The sequence below is a fragment of the Theobroma cacao genome, chromosome 10 (genome assembly GCF_000208745.1).
Source record: "Theobroma cacao cultivar B97-61/B2 chromosome 10, Criollo_cocoa_genome_V2, whole genome shotgun sequence".
In the NCBI taxonomy this organism is placed as follows: domain Eukaryota; kingdom Viridiplantae; phylum Streptophyta; class Magnoliopsida; order Malvales; family Malvaceae; genus Theobroma; species Theobroma cacao.
Genome location: NC_030859.1, coordinates 3,405,890 through 3,417,058, shown reverse-complemented (window position 1 = coordinate 3,417,058; position 11,169 = coordinate 3,405,890). Strand labels below are relative to the sequence as shown.

Here is an 11,169-nt window from a genome sequence, read left to right as displayed (position 1 = left end):
AGTGTATAAGTCAAACAAAGCTGGACCAAGTTTAAGGCTGAGGCTCAAGTTTTGCACAACCAAAAAAGAATTTAAAAAAGAAAAAGATCATGTTCATTTTTGGTAACATGGTATATGAAATTGACATTTACCAGCAAGCTAATTGGAAGGAAAAGAATCTTTGCTTAAAATGGGGTTATAAAAGAACTTGGTGGGTCAATTATTCTCTTCAAACAGAAATCAATGGGCAAATTTCTCCCTTTGCATTGCTTGAAAAAGACAAAAGTAAAAAACCATGTTCATCTTTTAACATTTTGCTCTTTGATTTGCTTAAATTTTGCAACTTCTCAAAGCTAAAAGCTGTAATCAAATGCTTTTCCAGTGCCAGCATGTAATAGCTGGACCTTCTCAAAACACAATACCTTCTAACTTTTGGAGATTTAATTCTCTCAAAAAGGTAAATTTAGATTCAAGTTGCTAATAATAACAAATTTGGAGCTTTCAAATACAACTCATCAATTATACTACTAGTCAAACTCAGATGGAATTTCATATAATGATTCATTGGAACCATAGCTGGTGTGCAGATTGATGAAAGGGAAGGCCACTTCAATTTAAGCAATTGTTCTTTTTATTCTCTTGCAATGCAGAGCTGAAGATTCACATCTCATCTTCAATGAACTCAATGCCATTTCCTCAGTCCAATTCCAAATGCAGACCGATCTCATGAGGCTGACTAGAAAACTGCAAAAAACCTCCCTTTCAAATCCCCAGTTTCTGTTTTTAAAACCCACCACCAGTTGTCTCAACCTAATGAAAGCAAACGAGTGCCACTTCCATGGTGAGGAATGAAAACCATCTGATATGATACCTTACCTTGGCTGTGAAATTCAGAGGATATCCTAGATTATCCCTGTGACAAGTTATTATAGGCCAGCACCTTTAGATTGTGAAGGAACCACCCATGGAAAAATGTATACGGAAAACTAGTATTCTAAAACTTCAAGGACAAACTTATGTAAATCATGAATTACGCCAAACAAAAATGGAAAGAAACATTACTATGTTAAAAAATTAGAGGTATAAAATAATTGAATGGCTTCAGACATGTCTTATAACATGTGACAAAGGACTTGCTTTAAGTATAGCTATACTAATCTTCCATTCCATATGGGAGATCTCATGTTTGAAATCCCTCTCCCTTGATAGCATAAAGTAGCAGGAAAAAAACCAAATCACAACCAAGTTTCACTGCTCACTAGGGCACCAGTGCAAACAAAATGAAGAAGTAATTGCCTCTCACCAGTTTAATCTTTGCCATCCTTAGTGTCTCACGAGATTGAAAATGTGAAAGAATAAAGAATAAAAGCACACCAGCTTGGCAAAGGAAGTAGACAACAAGGATAGAATTATCACTTTTAAAGTAAAGTCATAAAGTTACGGATTCCCTTCAATCTTTAGATTAATTATGGTTAAAAGCATCCGAATAGAAACAACATTTGCCAGGCGTTGAAGCACATAACAGTAAACTTTAGGCATAGCATATTTCTCAAGCACTATCTAAAAGGCCATATCAGCCAAGCAAGAAGCATCTATCAACAAAATCAGCAGGCATGATAATGCCCACTAAATCTCCAATCTCAGCATTATAGGCCTCGATCATCTTTGATTAAGATTCTAATATACTATTTATTACATAGTGTTATGTACCATTCTAGAGGTGCTTGGCAAAGATTGACTCAACAACTCCTTGAGCTATGGGGTGATAACAGTCACGAGCCTCAGCAAACACCCTTTTGGCCAAAATCTTCTCTTCCTCTTTTCCAATACCTTGTACAAGAGCAGTATAAAGTGGACGAACGTACTTCATCCTCCCAACTTCCTTCAAAGTTTTCTCCACCTCACCATAGAAATCTCTGCACTTGGACAAAATGGCTAGTTGAAGAAAAGCCACTTTTACCTCATAATCATTTGATTCTGATAGCCTGTAGCGTGCATCCAAGGCAAAGACCTGTATAATACACAAAACAGTATCATAAGCTAACAATTGAGAAGAGAGCAGAATACAATGACTTGAAGTTTGCGACTATGAAAAGTGGATCTCTCTTTATATGTTCTCCAAAGCTTAAAAATTCATACACACACACACACATATATGCCATAGGCTAAGGAAATTAGAACATAACAGATCAAGTAATTTTATAACCTGAATTTCAAGAAAACATTATACAGTCAAGTCGTCTTAAAAAGCAGAAGAGAAAGAAGCTTCAAGAGAGAAACAGCACTACCTGGGAAGCCTCTACAACTTTAGGCAGGTTCTCTAAGTAGAGCTCCCATTCCTGCCCTTGCCAATCAGCAACTTCATCCTCCCTCGGCATCCTCCCAAGTTTGAATTCATTTGCCAATGACACAATTTTGGTGTAAAGGTTGGATACCGGTTCATATGCATCGGGTGGGATACCTGTCCCTTCAGTCCACAAGACCAGGTCAATCTCTTTTTCTATTCCAGGGGCATTTGCTTTCAGGAAGTCAAGAAATGTCTCAGTGTCAATTGATTTGAACTTGAAGGTGGCAATATATTTCTTGAGAAATTCATCAAATGCTGGTCTTCCAATCTAAGCATTCCAGAAAAACACATAATGGTGTACTAAAATTATTTACAAACAACATGAAAACTTAAAAAAGAAAAACATAAGAAGAACATTTCAACACACCTGACGTTCAATGCACCATAGGAACTGAAAACCTTTCTCATATGGAACTTGGGAATAAAATGTGTCCGGGTCCACTCCTTCCTGATTGGTTTTGAGCTTGGTGAATTCCAAGTTGTCCTGGAACCTCTTGATTTCATCATTTAAGCCCCTCCAACCAATCCCAATACTCAATACAGCTCTGTCTTCACCCTGCACAGCCTCAACAATTCTCCTCTCTGCATATGTTGTAAATCCCTATAACCACAAAGAGAAATAAGGTGAAATCAATTGCATCAAACTTGCAAAGATAACAAATCCCTCTCATTTCAAATATTTATCGCCAACAAGAACAATATCTGCTTGATGAACCATAAACCATTCAGGTGATCAATAAAACACAAAATCATTCTTTTACAGCATGCATGGATATACAAAGACACAAGCATGAGAAAGTAACTACCATAAAAAACCAGTATCCATCTCCAAACTTTTCAGTTTGTAAATAAGATGAGGGATGTTGAAATTGAAAGACAAAGGCAAACAATCAACCAATTCATCAGTGTTTCCATTTTCGATAGCAAAAACAACAAACCCTTCCCACTACCTCAGGTCAATTATATGGATAATACTGCGTCACTATTCCCTACTATACCCTCACTAAGCTCAGTTAACAAGAGACGCTTTTTTTTTCATACATTCAATCACATCATCAAAGTTTCCATACATAACCATTTCATAACAGCACAAAAACAACATTTTAAAGATATACATATAAATCAAACACCTACAAACAAAAAACCACCATATTACCTCATTCAACCAAAAATGTTCATTGTTCTTGTTAGTAATCAAATTCCCAGTCCAACTATGCGCGAGTTCATGGGCCACGACCTGAGCCCCACTAGCATCTCCTTTAATTACAGTTGGAGTCAAAAACACCATCCTCGGATTCTCCATTCCACCATAAGGAAAACTCGGCGGCAAAACAAGCAAATCAAACCTCTCCCACTCATAATCCCCAAACAGCTTCTCCCCTTGCCTTATCATATCCTCCGTCCCCGCAAACTCCTTAGCAGCAGCCTCCAAAACACCATCCGCCGCCTCTGAGTAAACCCTAGTCCTCGGCCCCACTTCCCTGAATCCTAACTCCCCAACTGCAAACGCGAATAAATAAGGCGGAATCGGCTGGTTCATATCAAATTCCTCGACTACCCTCGTTTCAGAACACCATAAAGAATTAAACCCATTGGGTAACAAATTCGAATACCCTTCACCGGAAACCGGTAACCGCCTGTCGACGTGGCGAGCGGACATAACGGCGGATAATTCTCGGGGAACATTGAGTAAAGCAGAATAACGGATTCGGGCTGCGGGGGTGTCTTGGCAAGGGAAAACGGAGCGCGCGTGGATGGATTGGCATTGAGTGTAAACGAAAGGGTGTTTTTTGTTGAACGTCTGCGGCGGAGAGAGCCACTGGAGGGCGGAGGAGGAAGGGGAAGTGGAGAAAGTGATCAGGAAAGAAGAGAGGGCGACGTCGTTTGGGAGTGAAAGGGAGAGGTGGGTTCCTTTGATGGGGTCGCAAAAAGGCGAGAGGGAGTAAGGGAGAGGGGAAAGGGTGGAAGGGGAGAGGACTCGGTGGATGGAAAGGGAGCGCGTGTCAAGGCAGAGCGGGCCGGAGTGAGGGGAAGAGAGAGTGAAGAGAGCAGCGCCGTGGATGGTGGCGGAAGGGAAGTCGAAGTAGAGGGAAAGGGCGATGTGGGTTGTCAAAGTGTGGGTCGAATCGGTGAAGGAGTGAGGGTCTAAGGGTGCCATCGGAGGTAAAAATAAAGGGAAGACAAGGTTAGGGTTAGCAACGAAATGGGGGAGAATGGAGGCATCAAAATGGAGGATTTGGGAGTGCGTGTTGTGTGTATTTTAAAAATGGAGGGAGAATCAAACATCGGAATCTACATATAAAAGGTCAAATTTGGATCTACCCCCATGTTTTGCACCTATTTTCGATGTCTTTTTCTTGTCTCATGTCCCAGGGCTAGGAATATTTGCTATCTGCTCCTCCAAAATTAATCTAATAGAGTTTAAACCCTTTGCATTCTTCCTAAGATTGAAATATTCTATTTATTGTTTTAATCGCTTGCTTGACGTGATATTTTGTCACATTTAAATAAACTATCGATCAATCTATTGACTTTTTTTTTTTTAAATCGATCGAAACAAATCGTATTTGTTGATATACCATTTCGTTATTAGATCATAATCATCTTCTTGAAAAATTAAAGCTAATTTCTTCAATATAGAATCGAAACACGTTACTTACTTCATTTGAAATTATTAACGTGATATATACACCTAATTTTCACATAACAGTTTATAAAATTATCAAATGTCAATTAAAAAATTATATGAATTAAATTTTTTAATATAACTTATGGGTTTTGTGGCAATCTTTGTATCTACTTGATATATATATATATATATATATATATATATATATATATATATATATATATATTGTGAAAACATAATGGGATTTTATGTCACTAGTATACGGGCCAATGCACGATCCATTAAGGTCATGGGCCTTGACCCATGTTGGACTAAAGAAGAAAGTTTTTTTTTTTTACTTTCTTTTACTTGTGTAATAGATATTAACTATAAGAAAGTATTTAATTTAAAAATATATAAAAATTTGAAAAAATATAATTAAAAATAAAAATTTATTTTAATTTTTTAAAGTATTATTCTGTGTAAAAATATTTTCAAATTTGATTATTTTTTATATCATTTGTTGAGAGGAAAAAAAATAATTCTTTCTTTGTTTGTCTATCAATTTGTTGGCACACTAGAGTTCAAAAAGGCATCATTATAATAAAATTTGAAACTGAAAATCCCCTGTGGGATCCACTCTCATTATACCTGATCAGGAAATTGAAGGGTTCAGATCACACTTTCTATCTGTGGGATCCAGTCCTAAAGGACCATAATCAAGAAAATAAACGGCCAAGATAATCCTTTACCCGCCAGTGGATCCCACATTCACCAGAAAAAAAAAACAATTTTTATTATAATTTGCTGCACCCATTTCCAGCACCAGCGGCAAGCAGCTTCATTTTTTGTTTCTTCGAACACAAAAAGAAGAAGAAAAAGAAAGCTCGTATTTTTTCTGAAAAGTTTCTTGGGAAACAAACAAGCGATGGATGATTACACGAGAGAGATGATGGATTTGAAAACCCTAGTTACACGAACCCTAGAGAAGAAAGGTGTTCTAGCTAAGATCAGGGTAAGAAAAATTTTCAACTTTAGTTTCAGTTTTTTTCCTTTTTTTTTTGGAATTTCTTGTTTGGTTCTCGAGAATGTGAAAGAGAAGAGAAATGGGTTGAAGAATTTGGCTAAGTTAAGTTAGATAGTTGAGTAAAGAGATCTTCTTTTGGCTTTGGATCTCGTGTTAAGAATAAAAACCTAACATTTTTTGTTTATTTTTTAGCTTTAGTAATAAATTGAAGCGGTGAATTGGGTTTTTAGGGTAGATCTTTAGCTGTTAATTTCAAACCTACGAATTAAAATTCATGATTTCAAAGCACTGAGGTGTGAGTTTTTTCTTTTTTTTTTGTGGGGGGGGGGGGGGGGGGGAGAGAAATTAGATAAATTGGATAAATTTATGTATTTTTTGCTAATGTATTGAGGTGGAATACTTGAAATTTTCTGGAAGAATGATGTTTAATGTGGTATACTGGAAATTTTGAATTTTTGGTATGGAGTGAGATGCTGGACTTTTTTTTTTTTTAATTTTGTTGGATTGCAAGTTAGAATCTTCGAATTAGCTGTGGCTTTTAGTATGGGGAATTTCTGGTATTTATTGTTGTGCACTTCAATGCTTGGAAATTTACTGATAACCTAAAAACTTCTTAATTGGCTTCAGCTTTTAGTCTGGGGATGTTTTGGATTATAGGGAAGTAGTGGGGTTGCAGAGGGAAAGCTAATATTGGGATTTGTGCACCACTTAGTTGCCAAGGAAAAGGGCAACTCATTTTAAGTGATAGATAGCGGAGTATCTACTACTTGGTATTTATGCATTTTATTTTCTTAAATCTGTAAGTGAGCTGTTTCTAAAGGAAATAGAAGAGAAATTTGTGTCTTGATTTTTCAGAAATGTGGAGCCTAGTTAGTGGTGAGTGCCAAATTCTCTTTTGAACTTAAACAGGACTCCCGGAAAATCATTTTTCTTGTCTGCCTCCTTTTATCCTTTTAGGGCTTCGAGGTGTGGTGAAGAAAAGGGACGGGGGTTATAACAAGTGTCTAGCGAGGTCATCATTAAGTATTGTATGCGGTGGTAGTATTACTTTTACCTATTTGGGCAGAAGCGGATCAGTAGTGTTATTATCTTTGAATAATTGCTGCTTGTGAAGTGTTCAGATCAATAAAGGTGTTTTTCATATGGTTTTAGTTTTCTCTTTTCTCACTTGGATTTTTAATGTTAACATACTTGATATTTCATTTTCCAAATGAATTAGGCACTTTAATTATTTTTGTTTTACCATTTTTTTCCCTCTTCCATCTTTCTTGGTAGGCTGAACTCAGGGCAAGTGTCTTTGAAGCAATAGAAGAAGAGGATCGAGTAATTGAAAAAGAAGAAGGTTTACCTCCTGCATTATTGGGCAGCTGCAATGATCGTGCTAAACAACTTCATGCTTCTCCTTCTGGTCAGTCTATAAATTTGAGCATTGTCTTCTTTGTATTTTTATATGGAAGTTATAAAAGTAGCCTGCATTTGCTGCTGACTCTCCTTTTATTGCCAAAAAATGAACTAGTATCTAGTTTTCCTTTTCTTTTTTCTTCCTCAGGAGTGTTCCTACCTTTTATTGGCTTGTTAATCTTGCTTTTTGGGGGCTGTTGTTTGATCCTCTAATGGTGTTTCTGCATCCACTAGGGTTGGTAGTGTATTTAGTTCTGTGAGAAAAGTATAACTAAATTACTCTAGTTGTGCTTTGTGTTATAATAGAGCTTAGTGGCATGGTGAAACAACTAACAAGTCCCAGATTGTTTTGATGCTGATTTTCGTGCTTCTTGAGATAACATTTTATTTTTAAAAAATTCTTTTTGTTATTGCATCTGTAATCTTTAGAATACATATCCATCATTTTATATTGTTGTTCCTCGAGTGTATTCTTTAAATAGTTCATTTCAAAATTTTGAACTCATGCTGATGTTGCATTTTCATCTTCAAAATCTTCTTTACATCTGCCTTTCCTGATCTCCTTTATAATGTTCACCTTGAAATGCAGGAAGACTATTAACTGCACTAATATGCGAGTACTTAGACTGGGCGCAGCTAAACCACACACTAAAAGTTTATCTGCCAGAATGTAATATGGTAATCAAGAAATTTTCAATGTATCATAGTTCTGATCATTGCTTTAATAGTTTATTTCTATATTTTGCTTTTCTTTTTTCTTTTGAAGCTTACATGTGAATCATTGGATATCTTTTCTTCTTTTACGTTGTAGCAAAAAGATTTTTGGAAAGCTGAGTTGAAAGACTTTAGTGGCAAAAATGCTTATGATCTTAACAGAAACGGGGATAGTGGTCCTTTGCTTTTGGATGTTCTTGAAGGCTTCTTGAAATTTGAGGTTAGTTAATCTTTGTTGCATATATTTTCATACTATACATGAAGTTTTTGGCTTATGAAGTTCAGGCCAGTACAGTGTTTCTGTCATCTGAAGCTCATCTGTTCTTTTGTTTGCTTTTGAGCAGCGATCAGTGTTATCTGGAATCTTACATATTGGATTGAGAATGATGATAATTCTTTTCAGCTAAGCTGTAGCTTGCAATATTATTTGAATCTTTTTGTATCACCTTGTTTCAACTGTGGTTTGATGTCATGTATACATCAACTTATTGGACAGAATAGAACATTAAGTGCTCTTGGATAGCCATACATCAACTTATTGATACCTTTAGTTTGTGCATACATCAACTTATAGGACGGAATAGTAAAACATGTAGTTGTCTTTTGCTTTATGCTGGTTGAACTCCTAAATGAACCAAGGGAAGGGTTCCTAGCTAAGAAAAAAGCCATGATAAATGTTGAAAGTACTGGAGACTAGGGGAATAAGTGTTGTGTATCTTCAGCACAGAACATGATCATTGATGTGTAATGTGGTGAGAAAAATAAATCCATGATGCTAATTTAAGGGTGTGATGAGTATAGGTGAAAGATTAGGTTTCATCATGTTGTAAGGAGATCCTAGTTGTCTTGAGTGGGAAGAAAATGCTCTCAAGGTCCTTGAACCCTTTAATTGGATGAGTTGGACGTGTGAAGCTGAGGTTGATATTAAATGGTAAAAACATTAGACTTATCCTAGCAGTTGGGTTTGAGGGGTTGTTTTCTAGGTCCGAATACAAGCCTTTGGTAAGAACTAGTCATTTTCATGTATTGTTTTTCAATTTACTTTCTGCTTTCATTATACAAGGGAATTTGAGTTGTATTGAAGACGAGATGTTATTTGTTTTATGAAGTTTTGGGTGTTGTGTTAGATGCAATGTTATCCCACATTGCAATGGCATCTTTCATTATTTAAATGTTCTTTATATAATTTATATGTTGTGAAAAATAATGCTCACTGTGTTCGATCACGTTTTGTCAGAACTTATCCCAAGCAAAGGGAACTGGAAGGAGGCCACAGGAAATTGAGTCGTCATCTAGTTTAGAGTCTCGAAACACAAGAAGACCCTCATCATCAACTGTTGCTGGTGGCTTGCCCCCATTAGGAAGGTGCTGGACTATTGTCACCTCCTGAAATCATATTGTTATCTTTCTTGTTTCCCTCTTTTCCTCCCTAAGGCTGCTAAAAGCTGACTAGTTTTGTTATTTTATACAATAGGCCTGTTCCTGTTTCGCAGTCATCTGGTAAGTGATTATCTTATTTATATTTTAACATTCATACATATCTACCTTTTTGCTGTTTCCATCGCCTGATACCTTTGGCCAATTAGATAGGAGAGCAGGATCCTCCATGTCTGGCTACAGGAAAGATGAGTACAGTTGGAGATATGACAATGATGATATCCCAGAAGATGTGATCCGAGCTTCATCTGCCCTGGAAAATCTTCAATTGGACAGAAAAGCTAGGAATCTAACTACTTCTTGGCGGTTTGTTTCTCAACCCTGCTAAAATCCTTGCCTCCTGGTTCAATGTTTACTAGGAAAAATTAAATTTGTGATTTGGCTCAATAAACATGATTTTTAATATTAAATATAGTTTACTTGTGTTGACCTTGTTCCTTGGAATGCTGCCGGCTAATTTGCATTATGGTTGCGATGCATCCAGCACATTTCTTTTTCTTCCATAGTTATGACCACTTTATCATCCACTAGTTGCAAAATTTTATGGCATCCTTCTGTCTCTTCAGAATTCATAATCATGAGAATGGATAAATGAATCTGCATTTCATGCAATTTTGGATTAGTGTCTGCATCACCATTTAAGCTTTTTTATGACACTTCCATCGTACTGAGATTGTTCTGATATTTTGGCATGAAGACCAATGCATCTCTGTCCATTTACTGGTTTTGTAAATGATTGATTTTAGATCCAGAGCAGTAAGATGAATGCCTGTCACATATTCATTAGTCTAATAACTGTAGAAATAGACTATCAGTATATGCTTAGCCAGTAAATATCTGAAGTCATATCTGCTTAATTTGGTCACAGGCATGCTGGGGATGGAATCAGCGAGGATGATGGCAGACCCGATCATATGTAGCTGAATGACATCTGTTGAATTACGGCACGTGTAGTTTAGTGTGTATTTCAAGGTTTCAACAATCCAAGTTTTTTTTTTTTTTTTCAACCATAAAAGAAGGATATGTAAGTTCTATATGTAATTGTGATGTGATTTTAGTGTTTCTCTTTGAGCTTTCTCTCCTCTCTTTCACTTCTTATCTTTCGGATCCATTTTAGTCTTTTTAAATCAGTTACTTCTTTATTCTAAGACCTTTCAGTGTATCAGCTGTTTTCAGGTTTTGAATTGGATGCTTAGATCAATTATTGTTCTTTCAGGCTGAAAAATCTATGGCTGTTATCATTGTTGAACTTTACTTTTCTCTTTTCAGTGAGAACCAAAAGGGTATATTGCTGAAACTTACAAGTTACCAAAACTGTCTTGAAATGGTCATTAAACCATTTAAAAAAATATGTTTTGCTTCTCTTCTCAGAGTGGATCTTAGTCAGCATTCTTTGTTTTTACTTTGTTGCTTTGCACAAAAGAGAGGGCAATAAAATAATAATTGAATTGTTTCGTGTCATTTTATATTTACGTGGTGTTAATATGAAAGGTTAAAAATTGTCATCGGGTCTAGTTATTATGACATACATCTATTACAATATGTTAGTGTATTACGGAATATAAAAATAGTAAATGAAGTTTAAATTAATAACAATTAGTTGGTTAAAATAAACATATAAAAATTTAGTCAAATGTAATAAAAATTTATTTGAAT

At 36.0% G+C, this 11,169-nt stretch overlaps 2 protein-coding genes across 2 annotated transcripts; one reads left to right on the top strand and one right to left on the bottom strand.

The window, feature by feature from the left end:
• Positions 1,404-4,600, bottom strand: LOC18586312 (leukotriene A-4 hydrolase homolog). The gene is made up of 4 exons (XM_018129579.1): positions 3,483-4,600; positions 2,694-2,927; positions 2,268-2,594; positions 1,404-1,990 (listed from the first exon to the last, which is right to left on the bottom strand). Exons 1-4 carry the CDS (start codon positions 4,482-4,484, stop codon positions 1,694-1,696), a joined length of 1,860 nt encoding a protein of 619 aa, XP_017985068.1. The 5' UTR covers positions 4,485-4,600; the 3' UTR covers positions 1,404-1,693.
• Positions 5,741-10,728, top strand: LOC18586311 (protein TONNEAU 1a). Its single transcript, XM_007009615.2, has 8 exons — positions 5,741-5,949; positions 7,237-7,369; positions 7,952-8,040; positions 8,174-8,296; positions 9,314-9,441; positions 9,551-9,576; positions 9,663-9,819; positions 10,382-10,728. The coding sequence occupies exons 1-8, from the start codon at positions 5,863-5,865 to the stop codon at positions 10,431-10,433; spliced, it is 795 nt and encodes a 264-aa protein (XP_007009677.1). The 5' UTR covers positions 5,741-5,862; the 3' UTR covers positions 10,434-10,728.

Excerpts from the sequence above, each read along its gene's own strand:
- LOC18586311 (XM_007009615.2), top strand. The coding sequence starts at position 5,863 with ATGGATGATTACACGAGAGAGATGATGGATTTGAAAACCCTAGTTACA. Across the intron at positions 9,442-9,550 it reads GGCTTGCCCCCATTAGGAAG|GCCTGTTCCTGTTTCGCAGT; the intron begins GTGCTGGACTAT and ends TTTATACAATAG. Across the intron at positions 9,820-10,381 it reads AATCTAACTACTTCTTGGCG|GCATGCTGGGGATGGAATCA; the intron begins GTTTGTTTCTCA and ends ATTTGGTCACAG.
- LOC18586312 (XM_018129579.1), bottom strand. The coding sequence starts at position 4,484 with ATGGCACCCTTAGACCCTCACTCCTTCACCGATTCGACCCACACTTTG. Across the intron at positions 2,928-3,482 it reads AACATTTTTGGTTGAATGAG|GGATTTACAACATATGCAGA; the intron begins GTAATATGGTGG and ends TTGTGGTTATAG. Across the intron at positions 2,595-2,693 it reads TATGGTGCATTGAACGTCAG|ATTGGAAGACCAGCATTTGA; the intron begins GTGTGTTGAAAT and ends TGGAATGCTTAG.